The sequence below is a fragment of the Camelus ferus genome, chromosome 2 (genome assembly GCF_009834535.1).
Source record: "Camelus ferus isolate YT-003-E chromosome 2, BCGSAC_Cfer_1.0, whole genome shotgun sequence".
In the NCBI taxonomy this organism is placed as follows: domain Eukaryota; kingdom Metazoa; phylum Chordata; class Mammalia; order Artiodactyla; family Camelidae; genus Camelus; species Camelus ferus.
The window spans coordinates 835,237-858,024 of record NC_045697.1 but is presented as its reverse complement, the minus strand read 5'-3'; the positions used below and the strand labels follow the sequence as shown (position 1 = coordinate 858,024).

Here is a 22,788-nt window from a genome sequence, read left to right as displayed (position 1 = left end):
TGGGCACCTTTGTTGAAGGGTCCTGGGGGGTTGGGGGGGTCAGCATGCAAGGGCCCATGTGGGGGGACCCGGTGGCCCAAGGTGGTGGGCCCTGCTGGCTGAGGATCCCTGTGCTCTCTGCTGTGTTTGGTGGGGTGCCTGGTGGCTCAGGACGGCAGCTTGCGTTGGGGAGCTCCTCGACAGCACGTGCTTCCTGCTCCCTTATATCGCGGCTAGACCGCGAATGTATTTAGAAAGCACTACGTGCAACCCATGAAAAAAAACACAGGTGGACTAGAATTTTCTACATCCCAAATGTCTTTGACTTTTCTTTCTTTGACTTGGGCCGTTCCCTTTACCTTGGTTTTGTTGTTGTGTTTGGCACACAGCATCAGCACTTAACGCAAGGAGGCTGGGCCGAGGCCCCGCCGGGTTGGGTACCGGGTGGGGGTCCCGGAGGGCCGGCGGAGGCAGGGAGTTAGCGCGGGAGGTGGCGCTGAAAGCGGCAGAAGTGAGCCGTGCTCAGGGCTGAGAAGTGACGGGGGATCGCGGGGCCGGGCATCAGACGCCGGCAGCGAGTTCCTGTGCAGACTTCGGTGGCTGAAGACTGCAGCCCGACTCCGCCCTGCGGCCACCCTTTCTGGGTTTCCGGTTCCCGCCAGCGCCGACACTGCCCCTCCCTGGGCCGGCCAATCAGAGGCCGCCCTTGCCGAACCGACCAATCGGAGACCACCCCAAGCCGGGACGGGCCAGTTGGAGACGCGTCGCTTGCTCCCGGGCGCGCCCGCCTCGCCCTCACCCGAATCTCCCGCCATTACCCACCCCCGCCCGCGAAGGCGTGGCCAATCAGCGTCCGAGGGTTGCGGCGGCCCGGCCGCGTCCATGCCGGAGGGGCCAAGCTTTTTCTGGAACCTCGCCTCGGTCAACCCGGCGGCTCCCCTCCGCCTGCCGGACGGCAGCGTGCGGGGCCGCGATCTCGCGGCTCCCGCCCGGGCCTAGGCAGCCTGCGGGGCGCGCGCGGCCGAGCGGCTCCCCCGGGCGCGAGCTGGATGGTCTCGCCCGGCCCGGCGCGCGCGGGAGCCCGGGGGGCGGGGCGGCGGCGATAAAGGCGGTTGGGGGCGGGGCGCGCGCCGTCAGTCAGCGCCGCCCGGAGAAGACGCCGCCGCCGTCGCTGCCCGGACCCCGAGGAGCCCGCCCGCCTCGTCGCCATGGCCTGCAGGCCGCGAAGCCCCCCCGGGTGCGGGAGCCGCCGCGACGGCGACGCCAGGTGAGGCGGGGCGCGCGGCGGGCGGGGGCCGGGCGGGGGGCCGGGCGGGGGTCCCGGGCCGCCCCTCCCTGACGCGGCTTGTTGTCGCCAGCCCGCCGCCCCCCGCGAGATGGAGCCTCGGACGCAAGCGCACAGCCGACGGGAGGCGCCGGAAGCCCGAGGACGCCGAGGACCCCGCGAGGCCGGCGGGCGGCCGCAGACCCGACAGGTGGGCCCGGCGCGCCGCGCGGGGGCCGGTCCCCCGGGGGTCCCCTCGCCTGCCTCTTCCGCCGCCACCGTGGACTGCTCACAGCTTCCCGACGTAGCCAGTCAGATTGGCCCTTGGAAGAATCCCCTCAGGAAAGTTAGGCGTCAGCCCGGAGTCACAAGCGGTGGGCGCAGGTTGCGCACCGAGCCCGAAGCCGCAGGACCCTCCTTCCGCCCGGCTGCTCCTGGGGGGCCTGCCCTCTGACGAGCCTCTGGCCGCACTGGTGGTTCTCCGTGTCTCGGGCGAGCGCTCTCCAGGCTGGGCAGCGTGCTGGGGAGGTCAGGACGGCGTGCCAGACGAGGTTCCTTTTTGGTTGCGCTGGTCCCTTGACGCGGGGGTAGGCAGGTCAGGCGGGGTGTTTCAGGGGACGAGGAGGGGCTGCAGAAAATGAGCAGGCCAGCCGGTGGTGAAGGCCAGGGTGTTGGGCAGCCCCGCGGGTGCTCAGGGAAGGGCTCTGTTGAGGAACCTTTGTGTGATGGCTGGGATGAAATGGGAGGTGGTTCCTTGAAGAATCCACCTGCCTGGGCCCTGGGGGGCGCATCCAGCCTGTTGAAGGACTGACTAGAGGAACTCAACGGGGAGGGGCGCCTGCTAAGTTGGCGTGAAAGGGGGCACGAGAGATGGCACAGTGGAGGTGGTGAGAAATATGTGGTTCAGGGTAGACTTCGGAAGGCCGGACTCAGTACCTGCTGACGGGGTAGGGCAGGTGCAGAGAAAGGTTAAGGGTGACTGGTTTTTAGGCCTGAAGACCTTTGTTGCTTCTGGAACCATTTGCCAAGATGAAGAGGGTGGGAGTGGAGCCGACCTCTTGGGGAAGGAGTCAGTGGTTCTGCTTAGGAAGCTTAGGTGATTAAGAGAAGGTGCTGAGAAGGTGGTGGGTCCTCAGCCTGGACGTGGAGGCGCAGACTTGAGTCATCATCACATGTGACGACTTAAAGACGTGGGACAGAGATTACCTGGGGAAAAGATGCGAGTGTGGGAGAGACCCCAGGAGCCTGGAAGTGAAGGGCAGGTTATCCAATGTTACCTTTGGATCAAGCTCTGACTCCTGTGGTGGTTTCTCTTCTAGCTGGCGATGCAACATTAAATCCTCACGTTACTTGAAAACTCCTTTGTATCCCTCGGGTACTCTTCGGGCTCAAGTCAGCCATGCGGCCTCCTTATCTTGACTGGGCAGGAGTGTTCCCGTCCTAGCCCTCTGCACTGCATTGTGTCTTATCCCCTCGGTCCCCTGTGGTGATGAGTGGGAAGAGCCAGCTGTGTCTCCACAGGGGCAGAGGTGATCCCTTTGGAGGGAAGTTAGCAGGATGTGTCGAGGCTTTGTTTTCCATTTGAGCACTTTTCCCATCATCACTCTTGTCCTAGGATGGGGTGAGTTGGTGAGTATGATTTGCCTAACTTAAAAAATGGATTTTAGTTCCACTAAGGTAGTTTCTGTCATACTACTAAAACATGAGATATAGAGGAAGGTCATTTGTAAGCACTTTTTAAAAGTTCACGAATCTCGTGGCTGGAACCTGGACCTGGATGTCTTCATACACTCCTGAGGTAGTTGATGTCGAACTCTGGACGAGCCTCCACTTGGTTCTCGCTATATCTATGACACAGTCATTGAGTCATTTTACCGTTTGGTTCATTCATTTGATTTCAGACCCTGCTAACCGTATTTAGACTGTGGAAATTTATTTTAGAAATCCAAATTGAGTTTCTCTGGGTGGGGTAACTATATGGGAAGAAAAGATCATTACGTAAAGGGATTGTTTGTTATTGCTGTTGCATTTTCAAATATGCCATTGGGTTTTCAACTGGAAGTATTAGGTTGTTTATTGTTGCAGCTGAAGTTAGTTTCTGCTTTGGATACACCAGTGGTGGGTAATAGACAATTGACGAGGAAAAGTAAAAATGCAAGTTGATATCTAATCTATAAGTAACAGATATACTGACAGGTCTGACTGCCAGAATTCTTGGCATGGAGCCCTGTTTTCAAATTGCCTGAACCTGACTAAAGATTTCCTTGAGCTCTAGATAAAGTGAGCTCCTAAACTAAAATTAACCCAACTTTGGGGGCACCTTTACTAGTAGACTAAGTCCCAGTGCCGTAAGGACTCTGAAGTATGTTCTTACTCCTCTTTTAATTATGTGATGTGCATGTGCTCCTGGAAGTAGATGGTAGCCACGTTTATTCAGTACCTCTTCTGTGCTGGTCACTTGGCTTAGCACGAAGAATGTATTATCTGAAACTTCTTTAATGTCCTGGAAAAGAACTCGTGTTTTGCAAGAAAAAGAAGTTGTGCTGGGTGGGGATACTTCTCAGGCTGGTGGTCCAGCTGCCTGTCACCTTTCCCCACGGTGGGCTGTGTCCTCATGCCTTAGCCAACACGGGCATGTGGTGAGTGCGCAGAAGCTGCTTAATGAACAGAGCCCAGAGTGGCGTTAAGTGAACTAACCAGAGTCAGTGAGCAGGTAAGTTACGAAGCAGAGGCTACCCTGGAGCCCGTTTTCTTGGCACTCTCCACAGTCTTGGAACACTTCCTCATGTACACTTGGAAAGGAAACTGAAGGTTGCGTCATGGTTCAAACGTGTATTTTCATTTTGTTGCAGTTTTACCACTCCTGAAGGCCCTAAGCCCCGTTCTAGATGTTCAGACTGGGCAAGTGCCGTTGAAGAAGATGAAATGAGGACCAGAGTTAACAAAGAAATTGCAAGGTATCTGTTTTAGACCACTGTGAAATGTTACCTGTGGTGTTTTTAATTATATGTTAAATTCGAGGTATGTCTTTGAATGGTGGTTCTTAGAAGCCTGGTGGGCGCCAGACCAGTAATATCCGCAGCTCCTGGGAACTTGTTAGAAATGCAGATTTTCAGGTTGCACCCCAGGCCTGCTGGATAGACACTGGATTGGGCCCAGTCATGTCTTAAGCCCTTCAGATGAATCCGCTCACTGAAGGTGGAGGACCGCTGTCTTAGTGGCAGTCCTTCTGGGATCACAGCGGGTGCGATGTGGTAGGTACTGCTGGCTCCCAGAGGACTGCCGTGTTCCCTGCCACACTGGGTGCTCCCTTCCCAGCAGCATGCCTGGATGTGCTCTCCTCAGATACGGAGTGCACTCTTTTGACTGACACTTGGCTCAGGTAACAACTCAGAAATGCCAGAGTGCAGGGAGGGGTCTCTAACTTGGGACCTGCAAACCCTTTGCAATCGTACTCAGAATTGTTGTGTGTATGCAAGTTCAGCGCCAAGCCACCTCCTCTTCCGCAGCGCTTTCCAGCCCAGCTCCCTAACAGCTGCTTGCCTCCCTGGGTTGTGCCCTCACTAGTGTTGTGAGGCTTTTCTGCCTTTGGACACATGCCGTCCAACCCAGTGAGTGAACCTTGAGTTAAAATGCTGTCGCTCGGGGTGAGTTGAAGTTAATGCTGATGAGAAGATGTGTCCTCACTGTCAGGAGGGAAATGGGCCAGGCCTTCCTCCACATGCAGTGCTCAGTAGTGTTCTAGGTGTCTCCTTTGGGAGCGCCCAGGGGCTGGTTGTGACCGCTTCAGGGCCACTTAATTCCTTCCAGACATGGAAGTGTGTGATGGGGGCCAGGTCGGCGGTGTGACTGGGTGGGAAGTGAGGTGGGCGTCGACGGTGGTGGGCTCCCGTGTTTTGAAGGCGTTGTTGTGTTCATGTAGATCTCGACTTTCCCAGCTGGAAAGTTAGACTAACTTGGTCTCTGCTGCTTCTGTGCTCTGCTCACAAGGCTTATAACAAGTCACGTAATGTACTCGTGTGTCTGGACCCTCACTGTCACCCCTGCTGGGGACTGTCTGCAGCTTCTGTGCTCTGCAGGGAGACCTCTCTCTGTCCTGACCCTCCTTTGTTCCTCAGTTGTCTCATAGGCCTGTCTCTGAAAATTGTCATACTTTGCAGAATGGGTCTGTTCTTGTCCAGAGCACTGTTGGGGACCACTCTGTGGATCACATCCTTTCTGGTGGAAAGCTGCCACTTTTTGTAAGACCCTGGTGATGTGAGCTTTTGATGATGGTGGTCTACATTACTTCCTACCAGGAAGGGGCTGGGGGAATGAGAATTCAGCTCACTGTACTTCAAGGAGGCTGACACACACCACACACTAGCTGTCTGAAAATTTGAAACTGGGTTTTGGCATACCTGAAGGCAGTCTTTTCAACTCGGGTTCCAGAACGAGTGGAGCCCTACGAAAAATGACCCGAGGGACTAGTTTCCCTGTTCTCGGAGGGCGGTCTACGATCGTGCCATTCTAGATACACAGAAGGTGTCCAGACTCCACTGGGAAACCTCACTTGTATTCTGGTTTCTAAACTCCACTGGGAAACCTCAGTTGTATTCTGGTGTCTAAACTCCACTGGGAAACCTCAGTTATATCCTGGTGTCTAAACTCCACTGGGAAACCTCAGTTATAGCCTGGTGTCCAAACTCCACTGGGAAATCTCAGTTATATCCTGGTGTCCAAACTCCACTGGGATGCCAAAGGAAACTTGGGAGGGGTGGAGAGTTATACATTTGGAAGGAAGCAGAGTGTTGTGTGACATCTTTGAGACACCAGCATGAACCTCCAGCTAGAGGTGGGTCATGATTTCAGTGTTACATTGCGCTGCACTTTTTTTGGTGACATACCTTTGCAGAGCTGGGTTTTGATAGTTGCTATGATAGAAAGCAGATGCCTTGAATTCACAAGGAATGGGTGGGCGGTTCAATCTCTGCAGGATCAGAGAAGGTGAGCAGTGCCCAGCAGGCGCACATGTCTCAGCAGTAAGTAATTGTAGTATAAAAATAAAAACTTTATTTCAGCTAACCTTCATTTTTTTCCTAAAGGCTTCAGGGTTAGGGGGATGTAAACATCTATGTTATTTGGGTCTTGGTACTTAAACTGAAGCCATTAGGGGTTTCTTTGGCCTAGAGACTCTCTCCTTGTGTCCAGCGGTGCCAGGGAGGGCATGGAGCGCTGTAGTTTTCTTTCAGAACCTGGACGCTTAAGCACTTTATGTGTTCTTAGCAAATAGTCTTTATCTCCTCATCAGAGAAGGTGATTGAAGGAGGTTGAAAATAAGAGACCATATACTGTTACTTTCATCCACTTACCACACACCTCAAGGGAGGCTTTGTTCCGGATGGCTGTCTTTCAGCTCTGAAAGCACTGTGTGAATTTTTATACCTTTTTAAAAACAGAAACGTTTACTTTGCTTTCAGATATAAAAGGAAACTCCTTATAAATGACTTTGGAAGAGAGAGAAAATCATCATCAGGAAGGTAAATGCTGTGAATTATTTACTGACTTGCTAGACCTGTGATTTATTAATGAAAGAAGTTGTGAACGTGAGATGTCGAGTGTCTCAGTAGCATTTGTTGATTTTCTATTTTTCCCTGATTTGAAATATGTATATATTGTGTACGAAATTCCCATATATGTAACGATTCTGGGCTGTTCTGGGGTTAATATGGTTTGGAATCCAGGGACAAATACTTCGTTACTGTGTTTCAGCGTTTTCTGACATAGTGATCTTAACTGTGAGGCTTCTGCTCACTTCATTTTCTTCAGCTCTGATTCGAAGGAGTCTGTATCTGCATTGCCAGCTGACTTAGAGACGGATGAAAGCGTCCTGATGAGGAGACAGAAACAGATCAACTATGGAAAGAACACCATTGCCTACGATCGCTATATCAAAGAGGTCCCGAGGTAGGCTCCTTCCAGCGGCACGTCCCGGTCAGGTCGAGTGGCACTGCCACCCAGAGTTGCTTGGGAGGTAAATCTGATTCTGGGTGTAGTTGACATCTGCCAAGAACTATACTGTTGATGACTTTCAGGCACTTACATAAATAAAGAATAGATTGGTGGCTAAAAAACCAAGGACATGCAGATGAAAGAAAGAGCATTTTCATGATTTAGAATATTAAATGGTATTTTGTTTCTTAGGACTCATAGCTGTCTTACAAATGTAAAGCTTAAAATACACGACAGGAAAAAGGTTCAAGTTACAGATTGTAAAGATCTTGCTGGAGCAAAACAGGAGCATTGCCCCTTTTGTGTAAGCAGCACGCTCTGCCACTCTCGAGGATGCAGAGAGCTTTGGAGAGCGCGTCAGCTCCTTGGCAGGGTTGAGGTTCAGATACACTTTTCTGGGGAATTGCAGAGGAGTAGCAGAGTCAGAGGTAGTGCTTTTTTATACATTTCTTTGCTCACTTTGTAGACTCTAAGTTGATCTGTAGTTTTTTGTTTGTTTGTTTCCTGCAAAAAGCTTTATTGTTTGCATTTGGTCCAAAGCTTGGGAGAAGGCTTCAGAATGGTTAAAAAGCTGCCTGGTGACTGCAGAGAGAGGCTTCAGGCAGAAGCCCTGACACCAGGGGGGCTGCACAGAGGCTGCTGGGTTGCAGAGGCTCCTGATGTATGTTTTTTTTTAACAGCCATAATCTCAGTTTGGTTAATCTTTAAGCTGAGGTGCCGATGTGAGTGGCGCGTGCTAGGGTAATCTTCTCTCCTGGCAGACACCTTCGACAGCCCGGCATTCATCCCAAGACCCCCAACAAGTTCAAGAAGTACAGTCGGCGGTCGTGGGACCAGCAGATCAAACTCTGGAAGGTGGCTCTGCATTTTTGGGATCCTCCAGCTGAAGAAGGATGTGATTTGCAAGAAATGTATGTCTTTACTGTATTCTTGTCCTCTGTTTCTGCGATCCGTCCAGTGACTGCAGTAGCTCTGTCCCTTGTGTGGCGGATTATATTACATCTGCCTGGAGGTCCTGAGGGAGCAGAGCAGCCAGTGGTCCCCTTCATGTGTGTTTTCTGTGCACCAGTGTGTAAAGCCACATGGGTGGGCTCTGAGGGCTGGAAGGGAATGTACCTCCTGGGTTGAATTCACTTTTTGTGGCTAGGAAAAATAGATGTCAGTAAACCTAGACATGTGGGTTTTTGTTTGTTTCTAAGATAACAATTTTGAAAAGCATATAGGTAATTTATGGTGAGCTGTTGAAATGAAAGGTCTTTTTTTAATTCTTATTTTTTATTGACGTGTAGTTGACTGACAATGTTTCAGGTGTACAGCAAAGTGAGTCAGTTATACATATACATACATGTTTTTTCAGATTTGTTTCCATTACAGCAAGTAAAGTGTTTTTTTGTTTTTGTTTTTGTTTTTTTAGCTAAAGAAGGCTTTTATCTTTTTAAGCTGTGTCTAGTTGGAAAGGAGTCAGGCCTGGATTTGTGCCAGGTTGTCAGGGTGCCAGTTGAGCAGGAGGTGGAGAGACTGGTCTGTGTGGCCTCTCTTCTCGGCTCCCTTCTGACCGAAGCCTCTGTCTCTCTCGGAGACACATTTATTCATTCAAATGTTTGAGTTTCTGAAATGCTGGGGGAAATTTATTAGAAACTAGCATGTTTGAAGCGATGGGTTTGCATGACAGTTGGCCTCACAGACATCACACTGACTTTTTACTGAAGTTACACTATTGTCCCTTCCTCTTTTTGAGTAGGAAATTGGAAAAATTAGTGATGTGTAATATGGTTTGCTGTAGTGTCCATTTCTTCCCCAAATTGATGCTTCTCCTTGCAAGGATGCTTGTGGGTGCGTGTGAACAGCTGGCCATGGTTAGGGCTGGCAGATAGCTGTGTGCTCTGAGCCTGGTGGCTGTTTCTGCAGTTACTGCCACCAGCTCTGCCTCTGCGAGCTGCTTGGCAGGGGCAGGCCTGGCACACGGGGAGTCAGTGAGAGCTGTTGGGTCCCTTGGGAAGCAGAGGCGACACTGTCAGTGTCCTCATGGGGCAGCCTGGTGGGGTGGGCTCGTCTTCAGTGAGTAGGCCAGGAGAGCCTCCTGCGCCGTGTCCCCTGGCTCTGCTAAGGGGTGACTGATGTGCCTGTTTTCGCATCACAGACACCCTGTGGACCTCGGGGAGATGGAGACCGAATCTGCAGAAAGCAGCTCTGAGTCCCAGACGAGCTCTCAGGATAACTTTGTAAGTGCCTTTTTTTTGTCTTACGTCTCAGTGTAGGTGCTTCAGGTTAATTGTTGACGGCATGTGCCCCTTTATAAAGTGAAGTTTAAGCTGAAGTTTGATTCTGATGCTTATGAAAGAGGGGCGCCTTACCCCTTTCCTTGACTCATCGAAATACCAGATTTGATGGAGGCATCGGTAGCGGCCGTATTTTAGATTTGTGGTTCAGTCCGGCCAATCAGGAGTACTGTTTTGATTTAAAAGTGAAAGTTCTTTTCTTTTGGCTCTGGGGCTCACACAGGCGTTATCACTAGTGTTAATTTAGGCCTTTTAGTTTGTGCCGGTGCGCTCAGTGTAGGGATCGTCTGCTGGTGGTTAAGTGAAGGGATTCTTCGGGCCTAGGAGTTTCCCCACATTTGCCAATTTTTTAAAAATTACGTTTTGCGGGGGAAGAACTTCAAAGATGAAAAGCAGTGTACAGAATTGTCTCATCTCTAATTCTGTAGTCGTCGGCTGGGGGCACGTTCTTGACTGCTGCGTGTGCACAAGCCAAGTGCACATCAGCAGTTTACAGTAAAAGGGCCCCTTTTTTGTTATAAAGGAAACTGCCCCAGTATTTACATATGGAAATATCCAGCATATTAAGTGGGAAAATAGATTAAAAGTTAGAAAACATAAATATGTGTTTGAAAAAGTCATGCTTTCTGTAAGATGAGCCTGTACTGTATTTGCACAGCTCAGAGGCACCTAAAATAAAGTCTCAGGGCTGCCCTCCTGCCTGCCTTCTGTCTGTGTCGCCCGGGGAGGCCTGGTCTGCGTCCTTCCAGTCTTGTGGGCCGTCTGCACACCTCGTACTCCGTGTGACTGCGTGAGATGTTAGAAGTAACACAGACTTCCAGGTTGGAGGGACGACCGAGTTATGTTCATAAGGAATACAGCCACTACAGATTGTTTTTGATGACTAATGTGGAAAGTTGTCAAGATAAATAAAAACAGGATATTTAACAAGATGATCCCAGTTTTGTGGATATTTATACACAGGCAGGACTAAAAAGAAACCCAGGAAGGCCTCAGTAGGTGATGTCCTTAGTTTGGATTGAGTGACCCTTGTCCTAGCTCAGGGAACATTCTGAACGTGCCACTTGTGATGGAAGGTCCAGGGAGATGCGCAGGCTGGGGGCCAGGAGAGGCAAGGTGACCATGCGGGTGTCAGAGGGGGCAGACCGTGAAGATTGGGGGGGGTCCTGGTGGGAGATCCTGGGGGTGTCTTAGGAGAGGTGGCTGGATATGCAGGCAGCTGCGCTAAAGGAGATATTTAGTGCTGTCACCACCCAGGTGGCTGGCTGGCTGTGTGTGTTCGTTGACCACTTGAAAGCAAACTGTAGGGTGGTGCTCACCCCCTGGCACTGGACACGCTCCAGTGTGCTGACTGCGCTGGGGAAGTGGAACATTGCTGAAGCCCTGCCATCTAGTGAACAGGTCAGCTTCTGGGCTCCTGATTGTTCCAGTGTCCTTTTTACAGGTCTTTTTTAATCCAGAATTTAATCAAGGGTTGCATGTTAAATTGCCACCTCTCTTAAGTTTTCTTTAACTTAGAATAGTTTCCCTGCTTAACTCTGACATTTCTTTTGTAGAGCTCAGGCCAGTTTTCATAAAGCAGGATGTTTGTCACTTGGGAGTTGTCACATTGTTTCCTTAAGGATGAGATTCAGGTTGAGCATTTTGGGCAAGACTGTGACAGTGGGTGGGGAGGTATCAGTTTATCCTGTTAATCAGTGATGTTCAGTTTACAGCATGATTCAAGTGGTATCAACCAGATTTCCCCATTGTAAAAATAGGAACCTTTTTTTTAACATTCATTTAAAACTTTGGTTTTAGTTGGTATAAACATTGGGCTTCGGTTGGTTAAAATTGTAAACTCTGACATAACATTTGAGTGTATGATCTTTCAGTTAAACTTCTTAAGTGAAAAAAGCAATCCAGAAGTGTGTTAAACTAAGCACTGTCACCTGTCCTCAGCCACTACTCAGTTCTGTCCAGCCATTTGCAGAGGGCGGGCACTGACGTGCTCACCCCAGCCTTGGACTCTGGGCAGCGGCCAGCGCAGAGGATGTCGGGCCCCTGTGGCGTGGTTACAGGTGCCTCCTGGTCATCTGTGTGTTCTCTCACCTGGTTCCCAGAGGCTGTGCTGTGTAGGAAGTGGCCCATTTTGGGGGTGATGGGCTCGGGAGGGGCAGACCTTCCTCGGCAGTGTGGTAAGTCCACGTAGCAGGTCCTGTTGGAGTTGAGTGGCTGTGGCTCAGAGGCCTCAAAGGATCAGTTGGTTTCTAGTTGGGCGGGGTTGATGGGTAGGATTTTACATACCAGAGAAAGTGAGGCTGGATGCTGTTGATGAATTTGAAGTAGCTGAGCGCCTTGGACTCCCAGGTGAGGCTCCTGGTCAGAGACCCTCGCCGAGTCTTAGATTGGAGCGCCGGGGGCCGGCTGGCCTCCACTCCACGCAGGGCAAGCAGCCTGTGTTCAGCAGCGCTAGCAGCAAGCCCAGCGTGTCTGCAGAGCGAGCCCTGACCATGCTTCTGTTTTGCAGGACACGTTCTGTGGCACACCCACGAAAGTGAGACACGTGGACTGCCCGGCGGAGGATGAGTTTGATTTGGAGGCGTGTTTAACTGAACCCTTGAGAGACTTCTCCGCCATGAGCTAACTGGTACGGCCGCACCATCCAGGCACCGGCTGAGCCCTGCCCTGTGTTCTTAGCTGGCTGGTTTCTGTTAACAGCTTCTTGTCTCATGGTGGATTGTTGTTCTTGCCATATATCCTTAAGAAACATTAATTTTATGAATAGGGGGTGCATTTTGCATGTTTTAAACTGTAAATGGAACTAAATCCAAGGGAAGTGGAACTTGAAGCAATCTTGCCACGACCTTAATTGCTTTTAATCTCTACCATCTTTGGGTTAACGTGACAAGCATATTTTAACTGGTTTTCCACAAGTATGTTGAACGTTAAGTTGCTGCCTGTCAGGTGGCCGCTTGGGTTTACAGCCGTTCACAGGACCACGCCGGCGCCGGCTTTCTCTGCTGGTGTCTGACCAGGTGGTCTCCGCGGGTCCCTTTCACACTTTTATGGAAACTGGATATTTGGCTGCTTGTCAGTAAGTCAAGGTGGCTTTTTCCTCATCCAGAGCACTGAATAGTCAGATTTTAAATTGAGCTGGTAAGTTAATGGGTTTTACGTAAGTTATACAGTCTTAGTTTGGTACTTGTAAATAGCACTAGGTAGGCCATCTACCCTCCAAGAGCTGAGGCAGCAGAGGGATTTAGAAAGCATGTTTTTTTTACAATCAGTTAATTTACCATGTAAAATTGCTGTAAATGATAATGTGTATAGATTTTCTGTCTAAATATTCACTTGTAAACTTCTTGTTCAGACTGCTTTGTTTTTATTGCTTTTGTATGGAATGACATTGCAAAAATAAAAAGGAAAGAACCTTCTTTAACTGACTTACTATGTTGCCAGGTAGGCCAGCTGCTGTGGTAGATCCTGCGGTTGGAGGGGCCGAGGGGGTGTCTGTCCTGTCAGTGCCCGGGGAGGGTGGCTCACAGTGGGGGAGAATCATGGCCCAGGCTTTAGCCCCCCACCCCCGCTGTGCACGACCTCCTTTTGACAGGCTCGGGGCTCCAGCCTGAGCTCTCAGTCGGGCTGCAGCCAGGCCCAGACCTGGTCAGCGCAGGGCTCGCCACACTGGGTGTGTGCTCTTCTTAGACCCAGGTTTCCTGGCTGGAGGGTGTGTGTGCCCGTCAGCCTTGCCTACAAAGCCAGGGGCCTAGGCTTGATGCCTGTTCGGTAGCTGGGTGACGGCCTTTCCCTGTGTCCAGAGACAACCGGGGCCATGCAGTCCACCCTGGAGCGGAGTGAGCGTGGGACCCGGTCCTGAGGGGTTGCCCTGCCCTCCGAGTCTTCTTGGTTGTATACGTGGCCCCTGGCAGCCGTGTGCAGACGTTGCCCCCAGCCTGTGGCCATGGCCGTGTTCCCTGTGGGTGCCCCCCGGGAGCTGAGCTGGCTTCAGGCAAGGGCTGGGCTTGGGCAGCTTGGTTTAAGGTGCTCTGAAGGGCAGAAGCCCTTCCTGTTCATGTTCCTTGGGCTCGTACCACAGGTTAGGCCATCTGATAGACACTGGGGTGTGCTGGAGATGATGCCCCTTAGAGCACTCAAGCTCTGATGGGGACTCAGGTTGGCAGTGGGATGTCAAGGTTGAGGGGTAAGGGCAGAGAGAAGGGTGGGGGAGCGGGGTCACTGAGTGGTGGGATGTTGCCTGTTCTTGCGGGGTGGTTGGGAGATGCCTGATAAGGCGGCGTGTGAGCAAAGAAGTGCTGCCTGGCAGAGCGTTCACTCCAGGGGCAGCAAATGCAAAGGCCCTGCAGTGGGAGTGTGGTGTAGGGACCGTGGAAAGAGCCCTCAAAGGTGGGAGGGACCTGGTGGCTGGCAGTGGGCGGGCGCTGGAAGGACCTACAGGAGCCAGCTTGTGAGAGGAGCTGTGAGGAAGGTGCAGGGGCACCTCGGGGGCCTTGGGGAGATGGCTAGTGAGGCCGGTGGAGAGGCGCAGGAACACTGGAAGCCAGGGCAGAGTGGGTCCTGGCCCCAGGTGACAACACTGAGCAGCCCTGTTGTGAGCAGGGGGCAGGGTAGTGGTGGAGGACAACTGTGTGCCTAACAAGCTGGATGCTCCAGCGAAATGGCCATGCCAAGCCCTGAAGGAGCCTGTGGCTTCCTGCTGCTTGGACAGAACGAACGAGAAGCTCCGGGAAGGGCTCTTGGTGTGAAGGTGTGCCCTTCCTGGTCCGCGTGCCCAGCCTTCCCGGGTGGCGGGCGGGGCGAACCCTGAGGGACGTCAGAGCAAAGGTCAGATGTAGAGGGCGGTCAGGAAGACCCGCGTGTTGTGCCGCTGGGGCTGGGGCTGTGAAAAGCTTGTTGGGACCTTGAGAACTGGGGGGTCTTTCCAGCAAGTAACAGGGCTTGTAAGAAGCTTGAGAGCTTGTCCCTCAGGAGCCCGAGACGGAGGAGAGCTTATTAGTATTTTTAATTCTTATCTTTTATTGACGTGTAGTTGATTTGCAGTGTTAGTTCCAGGTGTACAGCAAAGTGATCAGTTGTACATACACATACGTACTTTCTTTTCAGATTCTCTTCCTTTACACGTCATTATAAGAAATTGAATCTAGTTCCCCGTGCTGTACAGTAGGACCTTGTCTGTCTTTTTCATGTATAGTAATGTGGGTCTGTTAATCCCCAACCCCTAATTTATCCCTTCTTGCCCTTTCCCCTCTGGTACCCATAGTTTGTTTTCTATGCCCGTGAGTCTGTTTTTGGTTTGCAAATAGAATTCGTATCATTTTTTTCTTAGATTCCACAAATAAGTGATACATACTTGTCTTTCTCTGATTTACTTGACTCAATATGATAATCTCTAGGTCTATCCATGTTGATGCAAAGGGCATTATTTATTTTTTTTATGGTTGAGTAGTAGTCCACTGTATAAATGTACCACAGTTTCTTTATCCAGTCATCTGTCAGTGGACATTTAGGCTGCTTCCATGTCTCTGCTGTTGTAAGTAGTGCTGCTGTGAACACTGGGGTGCATGTGTTGTTTTGAATTATAATTTTCTCTGGATACATGCCCAGGAGGGGGGTAGCTGGATCACATGGCAAGTCTATTTTTAGCTTTTAAGGAACCTTGATACTGTCCTCCATAGTAGCTGCACCAAACTGCATTCCCACCAGCACTGTAGGAGGGTTCCCTTTTCTCCACAGCCTCTCCAACATTTGTCATTTGTGGGCTTTTGAATGATGGCCATTCTGGCTGGTGTGAGGTGACACCTCATTGTGGTTTTGATTTGCATTTCTCTGATAATTAGTGAAATTGAGCATCTTTTCATGTGCCTGCTGGCCACCTGTATGCCTTCTTTACAGAGATGTCTATTTAGGTCTCCTGCCCATTTTTCGATTGGGTTGCTTGTATGAGCTCTGTTTGTTTATTTTGGAAATTAGTCTCTTGTCAGTCGGATAGTTTGCAAGTATTTTCTCCCATTTTGTAGGTTATCTTTTCATTTCGTTGAAGGTAGCCTTAGCTGCGCAAAAGCTTTAAAGTTTAATTAGGTCCCATTTGTCTATTTTTGCTTTTATTTCCATTACTCTAGGAGATAGACCCAAAAAAGTACTGCTGCGATTTATGTCAGCGTGTTCTGCCTCTGTTCCCATTTAGGAGTTTCCTAGTGTCTGGTCTTGTTTTAGGTCTTTAGTCCCTTTTGAGTTGACGTGTGTATATGGCGTTAGGGGAGGTTCTAATTTCATTCTTTCACAGGTAGCCTGTCCAGTTTTCCCAGCACCACTTATTGAAGAGACTGTCTTTTCTCCATTGTGTGTTCTTGCCTCCTTTGTCACAGATTAATTGACCAAGAGTGTGTGGGTTTATTTTTGGACTTTCTATCCTGTTCCATTGATACATGTGTCTGTTTTGTGCCAGGACCAGACTATTTTGATCTGTAGCTTTGTAGTATAGTCTGAAGTCAGGGAGCGTGATTCCCCCATCTCTGTTCTCCTTTCTCAAGATTATGTTGGCTATTCGTGGTCTTCTGTGTTTCCATGCAAATTTTAACATGTTTTGTTGCAGTTCTGTGAAAAATGTCATTGGTAATTTGACAGGAATTGCATTGAATCTGCAGATTGCCTTGGGTAATATGGCCATTTTGGCGACATTGGTTCTTCCAATGCAGGAACATGGTACATCTTTCCTCTGGGTCGTGAGAAGGGCTTATTTTGAGGAGACCTCTGTGTGTGGCTTTTGTCTAATTGAACCCCAATAAGATTCATAGGAGACCCGAAAAGCTTTTGAAAGAAGTACAGTGGCAAAACACTGCTGGTTTGGACTGAAAAGGACCATGAAACTAAAAGAGGCCTCTGGGCCCTTAAGAGTCTGCTGGCAGGAAGCAGGCTGACAAGACTACCCCATTGTGAACACATGCTACCTTCCATGCAAAAGGAAGGGAAGTTCAGAGGTGGAGCCATGGGGCCCAGAGGCAGGGTCAGGGGGTGTAGAGAGTCACTGGTGGAGCAAGGAACAGCCGTGGCCGGTGGTCCTGTGCACCCCCTCCCCGCCCACCCCTCTGAACAGCAGTGTCGGCAGCAGGTACCCCGGGTTTGGCCCATGAATGCTGGGGGGGTGTGTTTGGTGGGGCCTGAGGACAGGGTGCAGGGAAGCTGTCTCTCTGGTTCAGAAGTCTTCAGACTGAGAGGAAGTTCACACCAGGAGGTGTGCTCAGGCAACTCCATCCACAGAGCTGGTCTCGGTGATGAGATTCTGGGCTTTGGGCTGGTGCTCTTGTGGGATGAGACTTGGGGGCTTTGGGAAGATGGTAAGTAATTTGTGGCCAGAGAGTGGCCTGTGGTGGCCCTGAGGGACAGGTAGGGAGGCTGGGCTGGCGGGAGCAGGGGTGGCGATGGATGAGGTCTGGGGGCGGGGCGGGCAGCTGGGGGGTCGTGCACAGGGGGCACCTGACTCAGGTTCTGGATTTTTTTTTCAGGGGGAGGTAATTAGGTTTATTTATTTTAATGGAGGTACTAGGGGTTGAACCCAGGACCTCGGCTTCATGCATGCTGAGCATGTGCTCTACCTCAGATTCTGCAAGAATCACCCTGGCTACTGGCTTTTGCATCACATTATTTGGATGGAACGCGCTCACGCATCGGGGAACTCGATCTTTCGACTAAAAGTGCTATAAGCTAATATGTGTGTGTGAGAGCTACCAAACCCTTGGCTGGGCCGGAGTGGTCTTTATTCTTGACTCTTGTATGTGGAACCAAGACGTGTCAGAACTAAATTGAATTTGTCCAGCATGATTAATTCTTCATAGTTCCAGGCTGATTGCTATCTTGTTTCCGTTGGACATTCATTTTCCTATCTTCCCGTCTAGAGATGTGCTCAGCTTATCAGGCTGTCATCCTATGTCCCCAACTTACTTCTTTTTGTGTGTGTGGAGCCGGTCTTGTTTCCGGCTAGTCCGTCAGGATCCTGCCCCTCCCCTCCCCCCCAACCCCCAGGACTCTTTTTCAGCGATTCTCCCATCAAGTTGCTGATTCCTCTGTCCTTCTGCAGGAAGACGCCGATGGAGCATCCCAGGTGAGTCAGCAGCTTCCACTTGAACCAAAAGGGTGCACTTCGACCCAGGGGAGCACTCTTCTCTCTCTCCTTTTTTTTGTTTAATTGAGGTATAGTTGATTCACAATGTTGTATTAGCTTCCGGTGTACAACATAGTGATTCAGTTATGTATATGTATATTCTTTTTCATGTTCTTTCTCATGACAGGTCACTACAAGTTACTGAATGTAGTTCCCTGTGCTGTACAGTAGAACATTGTTGTTTATCTATTCTGTACATAGTAGTTTGTATCACCCAATCCCAAACTCCCAATTTATCCCTCTCTCCTCTCTAACCCCCTGGTGACCGTAAGTTTTTCTATCTCTGTGAGTCTCTGTTTTGTAAATAAGTTCATGTCATTTTTTAAGATTCCACATATAAGTGATATCATACGATATTTGTCTTTTTCTGACTGACTTCACATTTTTTGTATTTTCTATTTTTTTATTGAATTGTGGTTAATTTACAATGTTAGTTTCAGGTGTACAGCAAAGCAATTCAGTTATTCACATACGTATATGTATATATATTTTTCAGATTATTTTCCATTACAGCTCATTACAAGAAATTGAATATAGCTCCCTGTGCTCTACAGTAGGTCCTTGTCGTCTGTGAGTGGCTCTTCTGATTAACTGGGGGTTACCGGGTTGTTTTTTCCCCATATATGCAAATTTAAAAGGTCCACCAGCTGGAGTCATGTGACGGTGCCTGGCAGACTGCAAGTCCCTTGCAGTGACTTAGCTGTCAGTGTGGGACCTGGCTGCAGGGAGGGAGCAAGTGTGACTTTTTGATCATTAGTCTGTATTTTATGTGTAAGAATCATGACGGTTTTTTGTTTTTTGTTTTCTTGCTTTGTTTTGTTTGCTTTGTCAACGTGCAGGTTTTAATGGGATCTCAGCCACTTTATAAAACTCACACTTTGAAGATGTAAAGTATTCTGGAAAACACCCCTCGGTACGGGGGTGGCAGCAGATCCTGGTGCTGAGGGCTCTGTGGTTGACCTTCCAGCAAAGGGGCAACTGGTCCGCATCCCCAGAGCTCAGTGCCTGGCCCGTCATGAGCACTTGAACTGTGCAGCGTGTGGCAGGCAGCCCTGCATCCAGTGCTGGCTCTGCCTCTCCTGTGGTCCCATTGCTAAGATGGGCTGATGGCGCCTACCTGCTGGGCTGGCTCTGAGGATGAAGGGAGAGAGTGAATGTCACCTGCTTAACAGTGCTTGGCAACGGCAGTGGTTGTGGTTGCTGGGGTGGGGGGGGGTGAAATAGTGGCAGGGGCTCGGGGAATGGATGTGTTCTGTAGCTTGACTGTGGTGGTCATTACAGAACTGGACACGGTCCTCAAAGCTCATGGAACTGGGTGCGTGTTCAGGTGTAGACAAAGGTGTCCCCTGCCGCTGCCCCCTTCTCTCCCGATGGCTCCTCTCCGGCCTTGGCCCGTGTCCCTCTGGCCCCAGAGCCCTGGATGACCACATGCCCACTTCTCAGGTGCTCGGCCCACCCTGTCTGCGCCCCAGGCTGCAGGCTTCCTGCTGGGGTGTGGCAGGGGTCCCTGAGCTGGTCCTCCCTGCACAGAGGCCAGGCTGTACCTCACCCATCAGTATTGGGCAGAGCCTGGGCCCAGGAGGGAGAGGGCATGCTGGCCCTGGAGTTCCCGGCACCTGGTGTGGAGTGGTCAGTGTTGTAGAGTGAGGGGTGAACGTGAGGGGTTGGGCAGGTGACTGGCTCCCCTCCACCTGGCACAGTGACCCTGGGCTGAGCCTCAGTGTCCCCACCTGTAGAATGGATCTGCTGTTGCCATGTGGATGAGTGGTTCACCCATGAGATGGGTGAGGTGGGGGTCTCTCTAGCAGCTCTTGGGCTTTGGGGGCCCAGCCACAGACACTGGGGGTGGCCCCAGACCACAGTGCCCGCTGGCCTAGGGAGCCCACGCAGCACATACCCCAGGTGCTCACCCTGGAGACCTGCTGGGGGTGGGGTGGGGGCCCCTTCCCTCTCCCTTCCTCCCCCATCCTTCCCCCCGAGCAAGGGCCGCACCCTCTCCTGCTCTGTTCTGGTCCCAGGTGCCTGTCTTTCAGTGGATGCAGGGCTGCACCTTCCTTCTAGAAGCCTGGGGACCCTAGAGGGGTTGGGCAGGGACAAAACCCTGGCAGGCCCAGCTGAAGGGCACCGGCCACAAGGCTTGGCCTGACTGTGGGTGGGGTCTCCACCCTCCATGCCCCAGGCTTCCTCCCTCTTCACCACCACAAGAGGGGTTCCTGAGGGGAGGCCAGAACCATCCTCAGAGCTGGAAGTCCAGGGCCGGGTCTGGGCTCAGCTGCCAAACAAGGAGGCACTGCAGCCCCTACCCTGGCAGCCAGGGTACCTCTAGTGGACCTGGCATGGCACTGGCCTGGGTAGTGACTGGTCACTAGGTGCCGCCCAGAGGGGCAGGGTGGGAGCCCTTCTGGGGCTCTGGGTAGAGGGTGCAGACGTCCCCTCAGGGTTGGTGGGGGGAGAGGAGCCTCCAGGTGACTCTCCTTCTGGGGCCCCCTCCTGCCCCTCCTCTCAGCTCCACTGGGCTTTACACCCCAAAGGCACATCCCTTCTCCAGGCACCTTCCCATCTCACGCTCTTTTATTCATTCGTTCACTCCACCTTGTGTCCCTGCTGTGCCCCAGGTACTGCCATACTGGTGCATTGGTCTGTCTCCTGCTGGCGGCAGGTCCCTGGCCTCAGGCCCCGCCCAGGACACAGCACAGTGAACACCCACCCGTGTGCTGCCCCATCTCTCCCAGGAAAGCACTGCTGTTTCAAGGCCAACAGAGACAGCTCCAGCTCCTCCACCCAGAAGGTGCCTCCAGCCCCAGTAGCGGTCACAGAGCCACCGTGCCTGCCACCTGCCTCTTCTGCTGGCTCCTGGTCACTCTGGTTCAGGTTATGGGGGCATCTGTCTCTCTCCTAACAAGGCTCTGGGGCAGGGGGCCCTGGGGATCCTGGTACAGGGAGGATGGAGCTCAATGAAGTGCTCCGATGAGAGCAGCTCTGGGGTGGGACAAGAACAAGGCCCCGTGCTCTGCACCTCAGACTTCTCTTCTGTAGAAAGGGTAGGTTCTGACTCCTTCCCTCGGGGTAATCCATGGCAGCGTCTGGCAAGTGGCACTGCGGGTCCGTGCGCCCAACCGAGGCCTAGCCCTCTTGACATGACACGGACAGTGGGCTGGAGCGCTGGTCCAGCGTGCTTGGTGTGCATGCGGCCCTGGTCTGACCCTCCATGTGAGAGCCAACAGTGACCTCTGGTCTGCAGCTTCTTCACCACAACTCCCTCCTCGGCTGCAGGAGGGTTTTGAGTTGCTTTTCAGTTTTACATGAGATCGTCAAACCCAAGGAGAGCTGTTAGTTTAATGGGGCACAGACTGTATCCCCTGATCCACTGGAAACCTTCAGTGGTTATCCACGTAAGTGCTGAGGAGCAGGTGGATAGAACTTACTCGGTCACAAGACTTCTGACAAACACAAAGGTGACCTTGGTGCCCTGAGGTGGTTGTCATGGGTCCAGATGGGGTAGAAGACCCAGCTCCCTTCCCCAGCATGGGTGCCCCCAGGTGCCTGTTCTGGCCTGGCTCACAAGGAACCTGGCCAGCACCGCTTGACTCATGGAAGGGATGAAAGGATGGCCGTGTGGACCCCTGTGGCTTCGCTGGTCTGCAGAGCAAACCTCCATCCCCTACCCCACCCCAGCCCATGTGTTGCTGGCCCCGCTCCCTGCACCAGCCACGCTGGCCTCCAGCTCTTCCAGGAGGCTGCAGGGAGACTTCTTCCCACCAGTCACAGTGACAGCTGGCTTGGCTTGGCTCTGAAGTCTTTATAGGACCAGCCTCACCAGGCCCAGAACCTGCATGGAGGCCCTGGCCTGGCATTTGGGGGCTGCATCCCTGGTGTCTCCCCTAACACCCAAACCCAAGGATGCCCAGGAGGCTATGCTCTCACCTCCTTGGGGTTTCTTCCCAGTGTCACTCCCTTTTCGACCTAAAAGAGCCCTCACCCCATCTGGTCCCTCTCCTCCTCTCAAGCGGTACCACCTGATGCATTAAGCATTTGTCTGACCTCAGGGCCTGGCCAGCTTGAAGCCCCCACTTCAAGTCCAGCCCTTGCCCCCATGCGGAGAGTGAGCACACAGGTGCCAGGCTGCTCTTCCCAATCTGACCCCTTCCCACCTCCCCCACAAACCTCAGGGTCTGGGGACTCAAATGAGAGCGCTCTGGACCACATGGTCCCTAAGGCCTCTCCCAGCCCCAGTGACCCTGCTCACGTTCCCCTGCCTGCACCCTTTAAATGAGCTATCTCGTCTGAAACAAACCCATGAAGACAGCCGCGGACGAGACGTCCGGCCTCGGGGCTGCCCCGTGAGGTGGGGGTAGCAGGGCGGTGTCCGCTGCGGGGGCCAGTGGAGCGGGGTACGGCCAGAAGCTAGCATCCTGGGTCAGGCGCTCATTTCATCCCCCGAGGATGGAATGCTGGCAGGGGAGGCAGGGCCCCTTCCAAAGGCCAGTCCGCTGACCGCCAGCCTCACCTCCCGGAGACCGCCCCCAAGAGGTCCGGCCACAGCCGGACCACGGTGCTCAGACGAACAAGTGCCCACCCTTCTCTCCTGCCAGTAGCCCTGGACCACGGACTCTGGGCACCCGCCGCCCTGCCCGTCACTGGGCCGAGCCTCAGGGAGACCCGAGAGGGCGAGCGACCTGCCCAAGGTCACACAGCGAATTACAGGCAGGGCGGGGTCGGCGGCGACGGCGAGTTAGGGTTCCGGGCCGGATGGTGCGCGAAGTGGGGCCCGGAACCGCCGGCTGGGCCAAGCCCTTGGCGCTGGCCAAGCCACCCAGCTCTGAGCCCAGCGTCCCCCGCGCCAGTCACCCCCACCAGCCTTGAGTCGCCGCCTCCGCCCGCCTTCGCAGCCAGGAGAGCGACGTCACGCCCAGCGCCCGCAGGCCCGCAGGCGAGTCGGGCTCCGACCCCGGGGGCGGGGCCGCCCCAGGCGCACGCGCTGTTCGCCTACCCGCCTCAGAAACGCGGTCTGCGCAAGTCCCGCCCATCTGCTCGAGGCCCGCTCCCGGCCGGCCCGCCCCTCCGTCGGCACACGGCCCGCCCGCCCGCCGGCAGCAGTCCCGCCCCCGCGGCACAGG

At 52.6% G+C, this 22,788-nt stretch overlaps 1 protein-coding gene across 1 annotated transcript; it reads left to right on the top strand.

Moving 5' to 3' along the window:
- The first annotated feature begins 830 nt into the window (after positions 1-830).
- On the top strand, positions 831-12,931 carry SLBP (stem-loop binding protein). The gene is made up of 8 exons (XM_032492406.1): positions 831-1,246; positions 1,338-1,454; positions 4,096-4,200; positions 6,703-6,762; positions 7,052-7,189; positions 7,996-8,145; positions 9,375-9,456; positions 12,023-12,931. Exons 1-8 carry the CDS (start codon positions 1,188-1,190, stop codon positions 12,137-12,139), a joined length of 828 nt encoding a protein of 275 aa, XP_032348297.1. The 5' UTR covers positions 831-1,187; the 3' UTR covers positions 12,140-12,931.
- The last annotated feature ends 9,857 nt before the right edge of the window (positions 12,932-22,788 follow it).